General features: G+C 40.4%; 1 protein-coding gene across 1 annotated transcript in view; it reads left to right on the top strand.

Annotated features, from left to right (window-relative positions):
• The window catches only part of LOC150080604 (uncharacterized), a 138,855-nt gene that overhangs the window by 23,186 nt on the left and 93,737 nt on the right, over positions 1–21,932 (top strand). The window contains exon 4 of the mRNA XM_090380751.1: positions 20,296–20,429. Within this exon, the coding sequence (XP_090236877.1) occupies positions 20,296–20,429 (134 nt within the window). The remainder of the gene's footprint in view (positions 1–20,295; positions 20,430–21,932) is intronic.

The raw sequence follows: 21,932 nt of genomic DNA, 5'->3' as shown, positions 1-21,932 counted from the left end.
GGGTGAATCAGATTGGTCCACTTGATATTGATGGGTCAAGTGTTGATGATCCTGCTCAGGTAGCTAACAAACTAAATGAATATTTTGCATCGACATTCACACATGAGGAGTTATTCAGCGAGGGGAATGCCAGTGGTGTATTCAACTCTAGCAGTAAGCTACAGAATCTTGAAATAACTGGGAGTAAAGTGGAGGAGAAACTGTTGAAGATAAACACAAGAAAGGCACCCGGGGTGGATGGGATCTATCCAGTTATATTAAAGGAGGCAGCAAAGGAAGTAAGCAAACCCTTAGCCATAATTATGAGAGCTTCCTTGGACTCAGGGGAGGTACCCATAGACTGGAAATGTGCAAATGTGACCCCAATTCACAAAGGAGGATCAAAGGCTGACACAAGTAATTATAGACCTGTGAGCTTAACTTCTGTTCCAGGAAAATTAATGGAGGCACTGGTTAAAGAAGCACTGCAGGATCATTTAGACAAGACTTCAGTTATAGCTCAGACACAGCATGGTTTTGTTAAGGGGACGTCTTGCCTGACCAACTTGATTGGATACTATGATGCAGTCACAAAAGAACTGGATGCAGGGAATAACTTTGATATTATATACTTGGATCTTAGAAAGGCTTTTGATACTGTTGCACATGGAAGACTGCTACACAAATTGGAGCAGTGTGACATTGGAGGCAAATTGCTGCTATGGATAAAGGGGTGGTTGAGGGGGAGAAGACAGAGAGTGGTAATCAATGGACACTGCTCATCGTGGACTGATGTTATTAGTGGAGTCCCTCAGGGCTCAGTGTTGGGTCCATTATTGTTTTCTGTATTTATAAATGATATTGATGATGGTATATCGGGCTTAATGTCCAAGTTTGCAGACGATACAAAGGTTGGCAGGGTTGTCAAGGACACTACTGACACTATGCTGCTGCAACAGGATCTGGAAAGGTTGAGCAGATGGGCTGAGAGGTGGCAAATGAAGTTTAACATTGATAAATGTAAAGTACTACACATGGGAAACAGCAACCCCAGAGCAACGTATCAACTCTGTGGTACTACACTGACAGTGGTAGAGAATGAAAGGGACTTGGGGGTGGTTGTGCAGGCAGATATGAAGTTCTCTGAGCAGTGCAGAAGGGCTGCAAGAGTAGCTCATGGAGTATTGTCAATGATATACAGGAATTTTTCCAGCAGGGATAAGGAGGTGATTATTCCATTGTATAAGGCGATGGTCAGGCCACACCTAGAGTACTGTATACAGGTCTGGAGGCCTCATTTCAAGAAGGATGTAGAGCTGCTGGAACGAGTACAGAGAAGGGCAACAAGATTAGTGAATGGAACAAAGGGGTGCTCTTACGAAGAAAGGCTTAAGTTTTGCAAATTACAGTGTCTGGAGACTAGGCACCAGCGAGGTGATCTGATAGAGGTGTATAAAGCCTTGAATGGTTTAAGCATGCTCAATGCTGATGGGATTCTTCCTCTAGCTCAGAAAAATCACCTGAGAGGGCATAAATTAAAATTGAGGAAAGACAGATGTAGGATAGACGTGTGGAAATTTGCCTTTAGCCAGCGGGTGGTTGGTTGGTGGAACAGACTTCCATCCCTTGTGGTGGAGGTTGATAGCCTAAATAAGTTTAAGGCTCAGCTGGACAGGTATTTTGAACGAACAGAGGGGTGAAGTGGAAGTGGGTTTTTTTTTTTGGCTGATGCTGCATAAGCTTGCTTTCTTGCATCAAATGCCTCTACTAATGCTAATGCTAATTTGTTACGTAGTTCTGAGATCAACATTTTAAAAAATGATCAAGTATATTGCTTGTAATATTTGCGTTATATGCATTTATCCGAAGTCTAGTCATCAACCAGTACTGTATTAGACATTGTGCGAAACGGACAGTTTACTTGAACATTGTATCATAATTAATGCAACCAACGCAGTTACATTTTCGAAGAGTTAATAATGGCCGATAAGAATGAAAAAGCAACAATGTCTGAGCGCAGTACGAAGACTATAAATGTAAGAAAAAGACTGAATTTGAAAATTAAATTAGACGTTTTGAAGCGAATCGATTCCGGTCAAAGACAAGCGGATGTGTGCCATAATTTAGGACTTGCAAGTTTAACTGTAAAAACAATTATAAAAAAAAAAATAAAGAATCAATTTTAGCAGCGGGAAAGATAGCTGTTCCACTGCAAGCAACTAGGGCCAGGCTGGCTATTAGGATTAAATGGAAAGACTTTAACTAATTTTATTGAAGATAATATCCAATGCAGAATTCAGTTAAGTTAAATATTATTAAAAAAAAAGAGAGAGAGAGAGAGAGAGATTAGCCAATATGATGATCTGAAGAAAACTCGCCTAAAAAAAAAAAAATGTGGAACCATTTAAAACTAGTAAGGGCTGGTTGAATAGATTTAAAATCCAGGGAGAAGCCGCAAGTGCAGATTAAGGAGCCGAAACTTTCAAAAAAGAACTTGTTAACATAATTATTGAAGAGGGGTATCATGTGTTATACTTCTCAACAAGTTTTTAACATAGATGAACCAGGACTTTGGTGGAAATGAATGCCTAAAAGAAGTTTCATATTGAAAGAAGAAAAAAACATGCCAGTTAAAGAAGAAAAAACATGCCAGGTAAAGAAGAAAAAAAACATGCCAGGTTTCAAAGCGGCAAAGGATCGGTTGACTTTATTGTTGGATGGTAACGCTGCGAGGAATTTAAAATTAATACCCCTTTTAGTTTATTTGTTGTTGTTTGGTTTTTAGGAGCATTAGCAACTAAGGCCATATTGCTCCGGGATATGCGGTGGTCATTTCCTGACCTTTCCGCATCCTCCGTATTTGGTGGTGACGGGCTCGAACCCCGGTCTAATCAAGAAGCGTGTGCTACGCACTGCTGTTCCTTCCTACCTGGCAACGGAGGCGCCTTTTTTTTAGTTTATTTGGAAGAGGGCCAAAGTTCAATCCAAAATCGACACATTTTTCATGATTAAATTCATCAATTAAATTAAATCAATTTAGATCAATTAAATTCATGATTTGAATTGGAATTTTAAGTTTAATTTTGATACGTAAGTAGTATACCACATAATTATATACGTATGTAATGCAGAATATTTTATATGTACAAATATTTGAATATTAAATATTTTGACCGACATTTGTGCATCTTTTCACTACCGTTTATTATTGATTAGGAAATATCCTATGGCACCGACTGCAACTCACAAATACATATGTTACCTTATGGTAATGCAGCGCTCGCTTAGCGCGAATTCACTTAGCGCTCTGTTATGGTCATCTGTAATGTGGAATTGGAATTTGGGGAGTACAGCATGTATAGAAGGGAGGAGGGGTTAGGCTCTTAGTTAAGAAACACAAAATCTAAGGAAGTGTATGCAGTTGAAATGGGTGGATGAGTCAGTTTGGTGTGACATAAGTACTGGGAAAGAAAATTGAGAGTACAAGTGTATTATACTAATGACTCTGATGAATACAGTGAACAACTGTACAGAGAAGTAGAGGGGGGGCCAGTAAATCAGAATGTCTTATAATGGGGATTTTAACTTCCCAGATATTGACTGAAACCTGTGGGTTACTCACATACTAGCATGCCTCTTGTAGTTTTATTGGACGATAGTTGTTTTCTACAGCAGCATGTTAGAGAGACAACCAGAGGGAGTAATACTCTCGAACTAATTATTAGCAGTGATTCTTCATGCATTAAGAATCTGCAGATAAAGGAACCACTAGATTGCAGTGATCACAGTGTGCCGATGTGGGATTTACTCAAAGATGTAACTACCATCAGGGGTAAAGGGAAGGGTTTTTGCTTTCGTAAAGGTGACTACAGTGTTCTGAGCCAGTTTTTAAATTCTATACAGTAGGACCAACTGATGTTACCAACCCCAGGGGCTCATATGAGGAGTATAGGCGTGGCACACCCAGGGTTCTGAGCTGGATCATTCTTCTCTTTCTTGGTGATTCCCTTCTCTCTCCTCAGGGTAACTCAGAATTTTTTTTTTGGCTGCTGCAGCAAAAGACTCAGACTTCCTTGCACCATTTGGCTAATAGTCTTCCGAGCAAGACAGTGGAGCAAGTGGCGCTCTCCCCCATAAGGCTACCACAAGAGAAAAGAGATGGGCAAGACCATCCAGCCCCACCAACTGGAAGTGCTTCCTGCTCAACTGCTCTAGTGACCACCCAGGAAGGAAGAAAACTGCAACGCATGAAGTGGAGCGTTGAAATGAATACGTACATCATGCGAGCATACTATGAAATAACCAGGCTAGAGACCGATGTGACAATGTACAGGTCGTGACTACATACCAAGTGGTTGGAACGATACCCGGATATTCAGGTCATCGAACAGCGATTAGCAGACCAAAGAAGGACCATTGTCACGAAGAACCCAATAGCTCCTGCTATCTTGGAAAAAATCAATCAAGATGTGAGTGATCAACTACAAATCACAAAGAATATGGTCAATGTGGAACCAGAAGAGGAACAGCATACCACGGAACAAGAGGAGAAAGAGCAAGAAGAGATACGATCCAGAGTAGCTGAAGTGGAAAGAGACGAAGTCATGATATCCAGAATAGAAGATGAGTGGAAGAAGGCCCTAACAGAATTTGAAGGAATGGATCCCACAAGAATCCATGTGATACCTAATCAGAGGCCAAATAAAATCCTGTGGTGGAGAGTAACAGACCACCTCAATCAGCAAATAATGCCACATTACCTTGACAACAATGGTGCAATGCTGGAGGCTATCCACACAGCCGTATACTGTGCTGCCATGGCAGCTACTAGGATTAATGGAAAAGAAACGAGAGACCAGCAGCAGAAGAACCGAAAACAGAAGGAACCGCCAGCTTGGTAAAGAAGACTTCAGCAGAAGATAGAAGAATTAAGAGTCAAAGATAGGTCAGTTGACCCAGTACCAACAGGGTAATAGAAGTAAGAAATTGATTGGAAAGGTGATGGGCATCCTCAAGAGAGACAGCGTCCACAGCAAACATGAGACTGGAAATCAGAGAATAGGAGAATACTAGGACACACTGAAGCAGAACCTCCTCGCCCTTAGCAAGAGACTACACCGATACAAAGAGAGCTCACAGAGGAAAATAAACCGAATCTTTGATGAGGACCAAAGAGCCTTCTACAGGAAACTGGGTGAAGATGAGAAAGCAGAAAATGGACCACCCGAGAAGACGACGATTGAGGAGTGCTGGGGAAATATCTGGAGCAATGAAGTAAGATAACAGCAGAGCATCCTGGATAGAAGTAGAAACGAAGAAAACCAATGATATACAAGAGATAAGAGAGTGGGAGATTCGAGAAGAAGTAAAACAGGCGATCAGGAACACCCACAACTGGTGAACCCCAGGAGTTGATAACATCCACAACTACTGGTATAAGAAGCTCACCTGCCCACACAAGCACCTACCAGAGCAGTTCATTCGAATGATAAGGCACCCGAAGACAATCCCAAAGTTTCTCACAGAAGGAGTCACATCTCTGAAGCCCAAAGATGAAGATACAAGAAACCCGGCGAAATACAGGCCATTCACCTGCCTCCCAATGATGTACAAGATCCTGATCAGTTGCATAACCAAGAAGATATCAGATCACTTAGAGTCAGAACATAATGGCCGAACAGCAGAAAGGATGCAAGCGGAGGAGCAAGGGATGCAAGGAGCAATTAACCGTAGATGCCACTGGAGCAAGCCGACAAGAAGCACTGCAACCTATACATGGTCTACATCGATTACCGCAAGGCCTTTGACTCTGTACCTCATAGCTGGCTAATAGAGACCCTGAAGATCTACAAGTTCAATCCAATAGTGACAAACTTCCTAGGAGCAACAATGGCGAAATGGAGTACCACCATTAATGTCGAGAACATCACAACCAGACCAACCCCCATCAGAAGAGGAATCTTTCAGGGAGATGCTCAGAGCCCACCGTGGTTCTGTCTAGCACTCAACCTGCTATCCACCTTGCTTAACAGCAGCAAGTATGGATATAACCTCAAAGAAGGAAGAAAGAACCTGTACACCCTCACCCACCTGATGTACATGGATGACATCAAGCTCTACACGGAAACCGAAAATTAACTCCAGCAACTACTCCGGATCACCGAAGAATTCAGCAAGGACATCAGGATGGAATTTGGTCTAGATAAATGCAAGACCCACACACTGCACCAGGGAAAATTAGTCGGCTGAAGCTACCAGCTGCTGACTGGCAAAGAGATCGAAGCTATGACAGAAGGAGAGTCTTACAAGTACCTAGGGATGATGCAGGCTGAGCAGTTACAGCACAAGGAATTCAAGAAGTGTCTGACCAAAAAATATCATCAGAGACTCAGAAGCCTGCTGAAAGCAAAATTGAACAGACGGAACACAGTTAAAAAGCAATAAACACCTATGCAGCTCTAGTACTAACATACACCTTCAGGATCATAGATTGGACTAACATTGAGCTAGAGGATATCATGCAAAAGACAAGGACAGTGATGACCAAGAGCTGCCAACACCATCCGAAGTCAGCAGTGGAGAGACTAACAATAGCTTGGAAAGAGGGAGGAAGGGGCTTGGTAGATTCGATAGATCAACAGAAAACAGTGATAGTTAACCTGAAGGATTACTTCGAGAACAGCACCAGGCCATAAGGAAGATAAATAAGTGGTATACCCCACTCAGCCTAAGTGAGGAACCCCCTCCCGCTCAGACAGCACAAGAAATGAAGCTAGAAAGATGGGCAAAGAAGACACTCCATGGCAGACACTACAGTGGCCTCCATCAAGATCACATCGATAACATTGCTTCTAATGCATGGCTCACAAGCGTGATGCTCTTCCCCTAGACTGAAGGATTCATGCTGGCCATCCAAGACCAGGTAATCAACACCAGAAACTATAGAAAATACATCGCAAAGGAGCCCGGAATATTAGATGACATGTCGACGATGCCACATGGCCTCAGAAACGATCCAACACATCATCGTGGGGTGCAAGGTGATTACCCAGACTCAGTACACTCATAGACGCAACCAGATAGCCAGGATAATACAAAGGGTACTAGGAAAGTTTTGCAATATGACGCAACAATGAATCACAGGAAGCTGCTTGTTGCTGCATGTTGAGACATGTTCATACGTGCATAGTAGCCGCCGCACCAAGTCGATGCTCAGTTATTCATTAGTAGTGAGAGTGTAAAGTGCTTGCGATGGCATCGTGGTCACGAAATGAGATAAGGACAGTTTTGCGGTATAATTTCGTGCGTGGTTTAACCATAGACCAGTGCTTAGAAGAAATGACTCTTGCATTAGATGATGATTGTCCACATCGTACAACGATATTCAGGTGGTATAGAGAATTCCAAAGGGGAGATTTCACTCTGGAGGATTCTGAGAGGCCAGGAAGGCCACGAACGTCAGTTACGGAGGAAAACGTTACTGCTGTGAGGAAAATGCTTGACGAAAACAGGCGAGTGACCTACCAACAGATAGAGGATACTTTGGGCCTAAATGCACCAGCAATTCGTTCGATTCTGCAAGATCATTTGCACGTGAAGAAACTTTGTTCTCTCTGGGTGCCGCATCAACTGACTGAAGAGCAGATGACACGACGTGTGACTTGGTGCCGGGAGATGTTAAAAAAGTTTGATAAGGGACAATCTCGGTATGTGAACAACATCGTGACAGGTGACGAGACTTGGCTGTACTATTACGATCTGCCGACCAAGGCTCAAAACAAAGTTTGGGTCTTTGATGATGACGACACACCCGTAATTGTCAGAAAATCCCGATCTGTAAAGAAGAAAATGATAGCTGTATTTTTCAAATCGAGTGGAATTGTGGAACGTATTGTTTTGGACACGCAGAAGACAGTCACAGCTAAGTGGTATACTGAACAATGCCTGCCTAAAGTCATTGGATCTATGAAGAACCTGCGGCCAAAGTCAAGAATGGACACCTGGTACCTCCATCACGAAAATGCTCCAGCTCACCGCGCCAAAGCCTGCACCAAATATTTGACCACGACAGGACTGAAACTTCTCGAGCACCCTCCCTACAGTCCAGACCTTGCTCCCTGCGACTTTGCACTGTTCCCGCATGTGAAAATGAAGCTAAAAGGGAGACGGTTTTCCAGTGATGAGGACCTTCTACGGGCTTGGGACAATGAGTGTGCTTTACTCCCTAGTGAAACTTGGCAGAACTGGTTTAAAGATTGGTTTCGGAGGATGGAGAGGTGTACTGAATGTAGAGGAAATTACTTTGAAAAAATTAAATAAACAAAGCTGTATTGCAAAACTTTCCTAGTACCCTTTGTATATCAGAAGCTAGCAAGGAAATACTATAGTTGACCAAAAGGGTACCATACTATAAGTATGAACCCCAGGCAGTACTAGAGACTCTAACCCACTAGCTGTACTGGGACTGCACCATTATAACGGATAAGATGATCCTGCACAACAGACCGGACATAACCCTTGTGGACAAGATGGAAAAAGCTACCTACCTGATTGATATAGCGGTGCCCAACACTAGCAATGTCCAGAAAATCCACTAGGAAAAAATTAGGAAGTACACTAACCTGAGACGCGAGGTCAAGGTGGTGTGGCATATGCAAGAAGTAACGACCATCCTCGATCATCGTGTCAACCACCGGTATGGTGCCAAAGACTCTACATAGCAGCCTAGCAGCAATGGGTCTCCCAGAGAACACCTACAAGGAACTCCAGAAAGTCACAATCCTGAACACCTGTAGAATAGTCATAGAGTTCCTCGACCAACAGTAACACCAGATATTACAACCATCCTGTGTACTTGGTAGCAGTACCCGTCACGGAGTGGAATACCCCAATCAGGGATAAATAATATGAGAGCAACAATAATAATAATAACAGCCAATTCTAAATGGGAAGCATTCAAGGAGGTAATCTTGGAAGCTACTAGGCTTTTTGTTCCAACTAAGAAATATTGTTCAAAGTTTAGGCCTAAATGGATGTCAGATGAATTAATGAGACTCATGGCAGAGAAGAAAAATGCATGAGATGCATATAAAAAGGTGGTTAGACAGGCGAAGGCACAGTACAAGAAATCCTTAACAAAAGATGCAAATAAAAATAGCAAAGAGTTCTTTACTTATGTAAACTCTAGTAAGAAAAGCTTGAATTAGATTGGTCCACTTGATATCGATGGTTCGACTGTTGATGATCCTACTTAGGTAGGTAGTTGACAAACTGAATGGGTATTTTGCATCTACATTCACACATGAGGAGATGTTCAGGGAGGGAAATGCCAGATATTTATCAATGTCTGGCAGGGAACTAAATTATTTTGTAATAATTGAGAGCAAAGTGGAGATTGAAAGTCAAAAGTTGGTGGCTATTCTTGTACTATGACTGAATATGAACTTTGCTCATTGAAGTTTTATGTTTTCATGGTAAAACGGATAGAGGAATAATGCAACAAAGGAAGTTTTTCAAAATCTTTTATTAATATAAATAAAATGACAATTTAAAAGTAAGCAGTTTTTGATCTTGTACACAATTCAATATGATATTTTACCTCCAGATGACTCATTGTAGCTATGGAGCTACTGCTATATTGCTGAAGAGTTGTTAATTTATCACAGGAAACATGAAAAAAACTTGTAAAGACAAAACGATAGACTATTCTCTGAGAATAAAAAAATGACTATTAGAAGTCTGTTCCTAGAGGAATTAAATGGATGTTTATTGTGATAATAAAGTGACACCAAGCATTTTTGTTATTTCCACGTGTGATAAACATTCATTAGATTGGAGATTAAATTGTTAAATAAATGATTGGACTTTTATTGACCAATCTACTATTTGATGGTGAACGATGGTTTGAATAAACTTGACATAGGTACTTTTCTCCCTTAGAGGTGAAAAAAAAAAAAAAAAAAAAAATTCAGATTAGGTGATTGTTTTTAATGGTACCAGAGCTTGTCTCTCATATCTGTATCGTGCATTTGTCTGTAGAAGTATATATTCATGGGCTGATTTGCATTTTGTGCAGGCTGAAAAACCTAGATCAGTTCATAGGGGAAACCTTACTCCCTCTGCAAGTAAGGTTTCCCCTATGCATTGATCTAGGATGAATTGTTCACATGTACTCTCGCACCCAGGAGGATTGGGTGCGAGAGTACATGTGAACAGGCGAAGTTTTTACGGCTCCAGCAAATAGAGAATTTTTGCTTTTTTTATTGACTTAAATTGGCATATTAATTTATTTTTTAGAGTTGCTTTATATTCCTAGTAACAATACTTTTGTTTAAATTGAATTTAGATAGAGATTTTGTACATTATTACTTAGTATCAGTAAGGGTATCAAATCCATGTGTGGACAGGTTTTGCAGCTCCCGTGAACGAAACATTTTTAATTATACTTAGCCGCTTTATTGACTTAATTGTTAGATTAAATTATTTTCTATAAGTAGCTTATAGACCTAGTCAAGCTCTGTGGTTTATTTTGAATTTAGATAGCACTATTTGGAAAGTAAATAATACCTCTTGTCCGTAGATTAACCATTTGTAACTTGCCACCATTATACGATATGTGTACTAGCGTAAGTGTTTAATGGAAAACTAGATAGCGTAAGGTTTAACAGAAAACTAGATAGCGAGTATAGATATCAATTAATCAGTAAAATTTATTAATCTTATTAAATTTCATTGTCAATTGAATTGTACTTTTTTAACTAAATAAATATAGCAACCTAGCTATTACAAACTAGGTCGCTATATGTATTAATTTATGATGATATTACATCATAAATTAATACGTATAAGTTGACAGGGATAAGAAAGTCATATAACGTAACTCGGAGATAATATTCAATACCGAAATACATATATATATATAGTGTTATAACTGCATTGGGATATAGGTTTAGGGTTATATTTTGTATTGGAATTTTATTGAACCTGAATAGAAATCATGACTCAGACCAGAGCAGCAAAGCAAAAGGCTCAAACTAGTGGAAGTGCTGTGGCTCGGGGGAGAACTGAGGTGGGGCAATTGTCCTCTGAATCACAGTCTATTGAAATGCACGGCTTGTTTGATGTTTGTGGAGCAATCAAGAACGGGACATGTATTGCCAAGGGGAATATTTTTGTGTGTGCAAGATGTAAGAAGTGCGAGGAAATCGGGCACCAACTCGGCATTGTTGTCGGCTTATATGAGAGCTTGAAGGACAGGATGGATGCCCTCGAAGGATTTAAATTGAGAGGCCCATCAAGCTCTCAGCTGCCCACATCAATGCCAGAGCTTGCACTTGAACATCACGCAACACAGCGGCAACCCCCAAGACAGAATGCGCTGGTCCCAAAGGAACTAGTTGTTGTAGATAACTATTGTCAGGGAAACGGGGAAAATATTGTGCAAAAAGGATAGATCGAACAGGACCAGGTTATGTCTGCCAGCGGCAAAGGTTGATGACGTTGAAGGGCAGATATCATCCTTTATGGGTACAAAGGGTGATATTGTTGTACACATTGGCACAAATAATATTAAGAGTAGGAGACCAGCAGAATTACTTAACAAGTACAGGACAGTGCTGAAAAAAAGCCGTGATTTAGGGTTGAATTTGAAAGTGTCTGCAATTCTGCCCACACACGATAGGAGAGAGTATATGATGAGAGCCTTGTCAATAAATTCCGCCCTGGAGAGATTGTGCAAGGCTCAAGGGATAGAATTTTTCTCAGCCTGTTCTGTGCTTGTTAACAGGGGAGAGACTGCTTCTACAGGGATGGGATACACTTAAATAGAAAGGGTGCAAGAATATTTGCTGATGCTATTGAGGCAGAGTTAGGCGGGTCGGAAAACTGCTAGCTTGTGGGGATACACGGACTAATAGATTAACAGTAGCCATTGGCAGAAGTAAAAGTGATTCTTGCACTACTTGTATTGAAATGCAATTGAGCAACAGCCTGGAAAGCAAGGCAATGGGAATTTCCAGGACTGCTGGCAGTTATAGTGGAACAAGTAAATACTTGGGCTGTGTTAGTGTAACTAAGAGTAGAAACAGGTGCATGTATACTTGCATGTACACCAATGCTAGGAGTATAGTTAATAAATTCAATGAGCTTGAAGTGCTAGTCAAGACATCAAAGGCAGATATTGTTGGTATATCAGAGACATGGTGTCACACAGACATAAACAGTGCAGAACTGGAATTTGGGGAGTACAATGTGTACAGAAAGGCTAGACAGAAAAGGAAGGGAGGAGGGGTTATGCTGTTAGTTAAGAAACACAAAATCTAAGGAAGTGCATCCAATTCATATTGGTGGATAATGCAATGTTGAGTATATAGTCCTAATGGATGTCAGATGAACTAATTAGACATGCGACAGAGAAGAAAAATGCATGGGATACATATAAATTAACACGTGACACAGAAGCCTATGATAGATATAAGCTGGTCTGTAACCAAGTTACAAAGTAGGTTAGGCAGACTACGAGAAATCTTTGGCAAAGGATGCAAAGAAAAACAGCAAAGAGTTCTTTACTTATGTAAACTCTAGAAGGAAGGGGATGAATCAGATTGGTCCACTTGATATCGATGGTTCAACTGTTGATGAGCTTGCTCAGGTACCTAACAAACTAAATGAATATTTTGCATCGACATTCACAAATGAGGAGTTATTCAGGAAGGGGAATGCCAGAGGTGTATTCAACTCTGGCAGTAAGCTAGATAATCTTGTAATAACTGAGTGTAAAGTGGAGGAGAAATTGTTGAAGATAAACACAAGAAAGGCACCTGGGGTGGATGGAATCTATCCAGTTATATTAAAGGAGGTGGCAAAGGAAGTAAGCAAGCCCTTAGCCATAATTATGAAAGCTTCCCTGGACTCAAGGGAGGTACCCATGGACTGGAGATGTGCAAATGTGACCCCAATCCACAAAGGAGGATCAAAGGGAGACAGAGGTAATTTCAGACCTGTTAGTTTAACTTCTGTTCCAGGGAAATTAATGGAGGCACTGGTTAAAGAAGCATTGCAGGATCATCTAGACAAGACTTCAGTTATAGCTTGGACACAGCATGGGATTGTTAAGGGGAAGTCTTGTCTGACTAATTTGATTGGATACTATGATGTAGTCACAAAGGAAGTGGATGCAAATTATAACTTTGATATCATATATTTGGATCTTAGAAAAGTCTTTGATACTGCAGCACATGGAAGATTGCCGCACAAATTGGATCAGTGTGGCATTGGAGGCAAATTGCTGCTATGGATAAAGGGATGGTTGAGTGGGAGAAGACAGAGATTGGTAATCAATGGACACTGCTCTTCATGGACTAATGTTATTAGTAGAGTCCCTCAGGGTTCAGCATTGGGTTCATTGTTGTTTTCTGTATTTATAAATGATATTGAATATGGTATATCAGGCTTAATGTCCAAGTTTGCAGACGATACGAAGGTTGGCAGGGTTGTTAATGACACTAATGACAGTACACTGCTGCAACAGGACCTAGAAAAGTTGAACAGATGGGCTGACAGGTGGCAAATAAAGTTTAACATTGAGAAATGTAAAGTACTACATATCGGAAGCAGTAATCCCAGAGTAACATATCAACTATAAGGCCTCCGTAGCCAAATGGTCAGGAGCGGGAGTGCAATAGCACCCGCTCTTTGAGTAGACCGGGGTTGAAGCCCCTGACTGCTGAATACGGTCGATCTGCCAACTCGCATTGGACCAGCGTGGCAGATTATGGTCCATTTCCCTCAGCATGAATTGTTGAGGAGGCTTCCATCCTGCAGTGGGTTGATAATGGCTGCACTTTACCTTTTTGTGGTACCACACTGACAGTGGTAGAGAATGAAAAGGACCTCGGGGTAATTGTTCAGGCAAATATGAAGTTTTCTGAGCAGAGAAGATGGTCTGCAAGAGTAGCTCATGGTGTCTTGTCAATGATATACAGTAATTTTTCTAGCAGGGATAAGGAGGTGATTATCGCCTTGTATAAGGCAATGGTCAGGCCATACCTTGAGTACTGTACACAAGTATGGAGGGCTCATTTTAAGAAGAATGTAGAGTTGTTGGAACGAGTACAGAGAAAGGCAACAAGATTAGTGAATGGAACAAAGGGTTGCTCTTACGAAGAAAGGCTTATGTTTTGCAAATTACAGTGTCTGGAGACTAGGCACCTGTGAGGTGATCTGATTGCGATGTATAAAGCCTTGAATAGTTTGAGCATGCTCAATGTGGATGGGATTCTTCCTCTTGCTCAGAATAATCACCTGAGAGGGCATAAATTCAAATTGAGGAAAGACGGTTGTAGAATAGATGTGCGGAAGTTTGCCTTTAGCCAGCGGGTGATTGATTGGTGGAACAAACTTCCATCTGTCATTGTAGAAGTTGATAGCTTAAATAGATTCAAGGCAGAACTTGACAAACATTTGGTGCGAGTGGATGGGTGAAATAAGGGTGTTTTTTTTTTTTTTTATGTAAACCCCAAACACGAGAGGTATTAGAACCTGTAGTACTTAGTACCGTGCTTGGGTTGGAGGTTGAGAAGAAGAAAGAAGATATTTGTTGACATTGGACTTGAACTTCTGTAGACTGTAATTTTCAGGAAATACGTATGAAGAAAGGTTGTTCCAGAAAATGGCAGTTGAATGAATAAATGAGGAAGATGAAAAGTTGGTTCTGTGAGTTTGAATTTGGATAGTATATGGATATTGGCTGGTGGCGGCACGTGTTCAGACTGTTTTGAAAGAGAGAGCTGGAATTATAGAAGCCAATTCAGAAGAACAATGCCTATGGAAGTATCTGTAGAAGAGGCATACAGCAGAAACAGTATATCTATGAGACAGCGTGTGGAGAGACTCTGTTATAGATGAATCATTAATTAACCTAACTGCCCTCCTCTGAATGGAATCAAGAAGCCTGAGAGAGGTTGTGGGGGCACCACCCCAGATGTGGGAACAATATTCCACGGTAGGGCAGATTTGCGATTTATACAGAGTGAGCAGTTGTTTGGAAGAAAAGTAACACCGAGAGCGAAAGAGAAAACCAAGTTTTTTAGATACAGAAGAAGCAATATTTTTAATGTGTTTGTGCCAAAAGAGATTAGAAGTCATGGTAATCCCCAAAAGAGATATATCATTTTTCCTAGAAATTGGAGTGTCACTAAAGATAAGCATAGGAGCAGAAGAATCCTTTTTGCGAGATATAAGACATGACTGAGTTTTAGGTTTTAGAAGGGTTGAAATCAACTAAGTTGTCTTTACCCCACTGGTGAATTATCTGAAGATCGGCATTTAAGGAATTGGTAGCAGATTTCGAGAAGTTGAAGCTGATTGAGCAGGACAAGGTTTCTCAAAATGGAAAGTGGAATGCAATGTGCTATCATCAGCAAAACTATGGATAGGATTTCCAGTCAATGGAAGAAGGTCATTAATATACAAGAGGAAAAGAGTGGACAAAAGAACTGAAACTTGGGAGACACTGGCATTAGTGGAGAAGTTAGAAGACAGAGAGCCTTCTACTATCACCCTCAGTGAGCGATCAGAGAGAAAACTGGATAACCAATTACTAAAAACAGTTGGCAAACCATAAAATGAAAGCTTGTTTAGAAGACCTTTATGCCAAACACGATCGAAAGCCTTAGAGATGTCAAGAGCAACTACTTGTGTTTCACCGAACCTTTCCATTGAATTAGTCCATAAATGGGTAACATAACTCAGAATATCACCGGTGGATTGACACTGACGGAATCCATACTGACGATCGTTGATCAGATGGAAAGTTTCTGGGTAGTTTAAGAGTTGGTGGTTAATTGATTTCTCCATTACTTTAGAAAGAGTAGAAGTAATTGCAATGGGACGATAATTTGATGGTAGGGATTTGTCACCCTTTTTAGGAACTGGCTAGATATGAGCAAATTTCCAAGCAGAAGGAAAAACACCTTTGGAATAAGAAAGTGAAAAAAGGTTGCAAAGAATAGGAGTAAGTTCAGGAGCACAGGTTTTGAGAACAAGTGGAGAAATACCATTGGGACCTGCAGCTTGCTAACATCAAGATTTGTCAAAATCCTTCTGACATCCTTTTGACAGAAGACCACAGGAGGCATTGAATGGAGCATGTTGGGAATGGTGGGAGGTGTTTTACCAAGATCATTAATACATGAGTTGGAAGAAAAATGGGATGCTAGCAGATCAGCTTTATCCTTGGCTGAAGTGACAACAAAACCATCTGGTTTGGACAGAGGTGGAAGCAGAGATGGGCAGAAGTTGTGGCCAATAGCTTTGGCAAGAGACCAGAATGCTCGGCTACCATTAGGGCAAGAAGCAAGTTTTCTACTCTTAGCCTGTTCAAAGTCTAGTTTGGACTGATTAATAACTACTTTAGAATTGTTCCGAGCTTTGGTGTAAGCAGAAAATGAAACTGAAGAATTAGAAACAAGCCAATTATGATATACAACATTCTTTTCTTGAACAGCCTTAGCACATTTATTGGAAAACCAAGGTTTAGATAAAGGACGAGATTTTAAAGTTGAGTGAGGGATAAAGGATTCCATTCCTGCAAGAATAATTTCACTGATACGATCTGAGCAAACGTTGACACCAGAAGTTTTGAAACAGTAATCCGACCAAGGAAAAGAAGAAAAGTAGTTTCGCAGTTCATCCCATTTTGCATTCTTGTAATGCCAAACAACACGAGGTTGGGAATAGCCATGAGAAAAAGGTTCCATTGGAGAAAAGACAATCACCAAGTTGTGATCTGAAGTGCTTAAAGGACCTCTCACTTCGACTGTGTACTTAGAAGGGTTGTTTGTAAGAAAAAGATCAAGCATATTGGCTGTAGATTAGGATTGTCCTGTATTCTTGTAGGTAAATGAACAATCTGTGCAAGGTCATTAGTAATTGCAAAAGCCTCAGCATCTCGACCAGCTGTGTCGGTGTAACTAGAAAATGGAAGCCAGCTGGAGTTGGGAACATTAAAATCACCAAGGAATATTACCTCTCTGTTAGGAAAGTTGGACTGGAGAAAGTCAAGTTGCAAAGAGAGGAAGTCAAAGAGCTCCAAGTGATTAGTGGAGTTGGGAGAACGGTAGAGACAACAGATGAATTTGATACAATGAGGTAGAGAGATTTTAAGCCAGAGAAGATCAAAGAGAGGAGATTCCAAAATGCCAAGTCTCTGACAGGGAATATCAGAATGGACTTATGCACAAGTACTACCTTTGAGGTGAAAGGAATCATACAGTGAATAATTTGGGCATCCGAGATGAGCATTAGTTGAATCAACCAATAACTGAGATTCTGTCAGGAAAAGTACATGGGATTTGGCAGACTGCAAGTGGAAATCGACATCGTTGAGATTAGAATTGAGACCACATATATTTGTGAAATGAATTAGGAAGTGCTTGGGAGGTTTAGATCTTTTCGCAGATAAGCTTGCTCTATTAGTTTGAAAATTCATGGTGTATTCAATAGTAAGAAAAAGTGGGTGGGACATGCTGTATGAAGTAATGAAATTTTTGGATATGGCGTACACGTGGTAAGAATATACCCAGATTCTTGATATAACGTGTCCTCGACAATGCTCCTCGCATACACACTACTCGGACTCTCTCTCCAGTCACTATCTGGCAGAGTAGAGGTAGCAAGATTATACACTAGCTGATCCAGAAGCCTCCTAGAGAGTTACCAATAGGTTCGGTCCTGTATACTAACTAGCGGCCGGCCTGTAAACACCGTTCTTGAGCTGTACCCTCGAAATGTAAGGAATATTGGACCTTGCCACGATGTTCATCATAACCTCAGAAGTTATCAATCATACTGCATGATGGAAGAGATAGGGAAGGGTTGACCGGAACTTAGCTCTAGAGACTAAACATGGGTTCCACCACTTCAAGTCTCCAATAAGCAAAGTGGTGGTGTTGCACCGGTTGATGAGAGTCATCTACCACCTAGTACTGCCTGGTAACATAGAGGGGCGGCGTTCCTCCATGTGGTGTGGATCCCACACCTCGACCCCTGCTTACGTTGGTTCACACCTGGATGGTCACCCACCATGTACTTGTGCATGGAGGTTATACCCAAGATTACCAACAGTCCCACCATCGTGAAGGTGCAAGCAGAGGATTTGGCTGTCACAGACCGTCCAGACTTTGCTGAAATTGGGTCCACTTGACTTGAGTGTCACCCGTATATCAGTTCCATCAGCATTTTAGACTCCCAGGTAGCAAGTACAGCTTGTCTGTCATATCTGAGAGAATGTCTGTGACAACCTCAAGGACCAGCGCCAGCTTAATCATTTGGTAATTTACCAGCGATCTATCGCCATAGCAGCCGACCAACCCTCCAGGCTTGGAGCTCGAACTGGAACTGATGCTATAAAAGCTTGCTTTCTTGCATCATGTGCCCGAGATGAGCTGACGAAAATCTCATGTGAAGAGGATTTTAGAAATTCTTTCAATCATTGATGGGAATTGAATCCAAAATTCTCCAAACGAATGACAGATAGATATATTGTGTTGACTAAACTGCCATGGTGGACTCCTTAAAGGTAGAAATTTTTAGGTGTTAAAGGTATTTTAATTTTTCACTCGCTTTGTGCATTACTTTTGCTACTCCATGCCTATCCCCATTTCAAATGCAGAATTATTATTTTTCCTGTGACATTCAGAAAATTATTTAATTCATTATGCAACAATATTCGTGCATTCCATTGACAACGGTTTTGCAGCATGTGAAATGGTATTAAGCACTCACTTGTTTTGTTTGTGAAATGTTAATTCAAATGTTTGTTACAATAGGCTCAAAGAGACTTGGATGTGTCTTAGTTTAAGTTAAATCTACAGTAATCAAACGTTATTTTTTAAGAAATGTGATGCAGTAGATTATTAAAATGCATATAAATGTGTTTGTGTATATAGGGTGATTGAAAAGTCACTCCCAGTTTTGAAATTTGTGTTACTTGATTAGTATGAATTATTATTAATATGTATTAATTATTATTATTGTGATACTAGGTAGAGTTATTATTGATAATGCATTCGGTGGGGAATTTTATGGCATTTAGTTAATGCTAATTTTTTATTTTCATCTTTCATTCTAGAAAAAATGGCAATTAAACTGAGCATAAGTGAAAGGCTGAATTGCTGCAAGGTACGAAGTTCTGGTGCAAGTTATGTAGCTGTGCAGAGATAGTGGCATGCAGAATGAAGACATCTTGAAACATTGGGTCCAAAAACCATTAAGGGATGGCACAGAATTAATGAGCAAGAGTTCAATCACTGATGTTAAATGTGGTAGCCTGTACATATCTGCAGAAAATCCTAATGAAAGAACTGACTTGAGGATCTTGTCAGCAAAAGACTGACAGAAGGAATTCCTGGGTGGAAGGAAGGCTGGTCTTCACTTTTAAACAGCACTTCATTAGTTGCTGTTTTTTATGTGGGAGGATTTGCTGTTTTTCATGTGGGAGGATTTGCCTGAAACAGTTGAAAAAAAAGAAAAGAAAGAAAGAGCCATAGTCATCCAAAAGTTCCTGTGTGGTCCATAATGACTTCTGATAATAGTTAATAGACCATTCATTTTTTTTATGAAAATCCCTAACGTGAAAGGTATTAGAACCTATAGTCTCAGTACTGTGTGTGGATTGAAGGTTGAAAAGATGAAAGAAGATACTTGTTGACATTAGACTTGAATTTACGTTCATTTGACTATGACTTTTATATTAGAATTGATCTGGTCAATTCACATGATATGGTGAATGCTGGAAAATATCTTGATATGCTTGATATAATAGGTATTTTTTTTCCCTTTTATTTAAGAAATGGGCCAAATTTGCTTATCTAAGAAATTGCCTTACAACAACTCTTCTCTTTATTCAAGATGTTGACCTTTGTTTTTCTATTCCTGTGAATCACTCACTAGATATCACTTTTTCCAAAGGTAGATGGATGGGTATACTTGGGCCAACAGAGTGAGGAGTTAGGAGTTCTAATTTCATTATATTGCTCTGTGGACAATGTATCCATCTGGTTATGCAGGGCTAACAAAAAAATTTTGGATATGTTTAGCTATGACCACTGAATACTAAATCACATTAAATTATTTACAAAGTACCCATTGAATAGTGATTATGTTATATACTAACTAAGTATCACAACTGTAAAAATAGGGATTGACTTTCGAATCACTCCCACATAGTATAGAAAATGAAAGAAAGAATATGATTAACTTGTTCTGATTTTTGGTTCATATTGTATAACATGGTTGAACGGTTCTTTTTATGCATAGGCAGTCCCCTCAGTCAGTATTAAAACTTCATGGAAAAGATGAATCTATAAATAAGAGAAGCCCAAATTTAAGTTCCTCTATCAAAGAATTGGATAATGATTTAGATGACTTTGATCTCTCTGGGACCAAAGCAGGTAATATATTTAATATGTATTTGTTGAATCAAATATTTTTTGGTTATTGTTTTCATAGCTGGTCCCAAACGAACTAGTTGTTGTAGGTGACTCAATTGTCAGAGAAACGGGGAACATATTGTGCGAAAAGGATAGATGGAACAGGACCGGGGTATGTCTGCCAGGGGCAAAGGTTGATGACGTTGTAGGGCAGATATCATCCTTTAAAGGCACAAAGGGTGATATTGTTGTACACGTTGGCACTAATGATATTAAAAGTAGGAGACCGGCAGAATTACTTAACAAGTACAAGACAATGCTGAAAAAAAGCCATGAGTTAGGGTTGAATTTGAAAGTGTCTGTCTGCAATTCTGCCCAGGCACGATAGGAGGGAGTATATGATGAGAGCCTTGTCGATCAATTCGGCCATGGAGAGATTGTGCAAGGCTCAAGGGGTAGAATTTTTCTCAGCCTGGTCTGTGCTTATTAACAGGAGAGACTGCTTCTACAGGGATGGGATACACTTAAATAGAAAGGGTGCAAGAATATTTGCTGATGCTATCGAGGCAGAGTTAGGTGGGTCGGAAAACTGCTAGCTTGTGGGGATACACGGACTAATAGATTAACAGTAGCCGCTGGCAGAGGTAAAAGTGATTCATGCACTACTTCTATTGAAATGCAATTGAGCAGCAACCTGGAAAGCAAGGCAATGGGAGTTTCCAGGACTACTGGGAGTCATAACGGAACAAGTAAATACATGGGCTGTGTTAGGGTAACTAAGAGTAGAAGCAGGTGCATGTATACTTGCATGTACACCAATGCTAGGAGTATAGTTAATAAATTCGATGAGCTTGAAGTGCTAGTCAAGACATAAAAGGCAGATATTGTTGGGATATTAGAGACATGGTGTCACACAGACATAAGCAGTGCAGAACTGGAATTTGGGGAGTACAATGTGTACAGAAAGGATAGACAGGACAGGAAGAGAGAAGGGGTTATGCTGTTAGTTAAGAAATACATAAAATCTAAGGAAGTGCATCCAATTGATGTTGGTGGACAATGCAATGTTGAGTCTGTTAGCACTGGGAAAGGAAAAATGAGAGTAGGTGTGTGTTATAGGCCTAACGAATCTGATGAGTATAATGAACAATTCTGCAGAGAAATAGAGTGGGCCAGTAAATCAGAGTGTCTTATAATGGGGGATTTTGATTTTCCAGAGATTGACTGGAATTTATGAGTTGGTCACTCACAAACTAGCAAGGCTTTTGTGGATTTATTGGATGATCATTTTCTACAACAGCATGTTCGGGAGGCAACTAGAGGGAGCAATACTCTTGATCTGATTATCAGTAGTGATTCTTCATGCATTAAGAATCTAAAGATAAAGGAACCACTAGGTGGCAGTGATCACAGTGTGCTGAAGTGGGATTTATTCCAAGAGGTAACTATCATCAGGGGTCAAGGAAAGGGTTTTTGCTTTTGTAAAGGTGACTACGGTAGTCTGAGACAGTATTTAAATTCTAT

The sequence above is a fragment of the Mastigoproctus giganteus genome, chromosome 9, assembly GCF_048544385.1.
Source record: "Mastigoproctus giganteus isolate SK-2022 chromosome 9, ASM4854438v1, whole genome shotgun sequence".
NCBI lineage: Eukaryota > Metazoa > Arthropoda > Arachnida > Uropygi > Thelyphonidae > Mastigoproctus > Mastigoproctus giganteus.
Note: the sequence above shows the minus strand (reverse complement) of the source record. Positions and strands in the feature narration are given on the sequence as shown.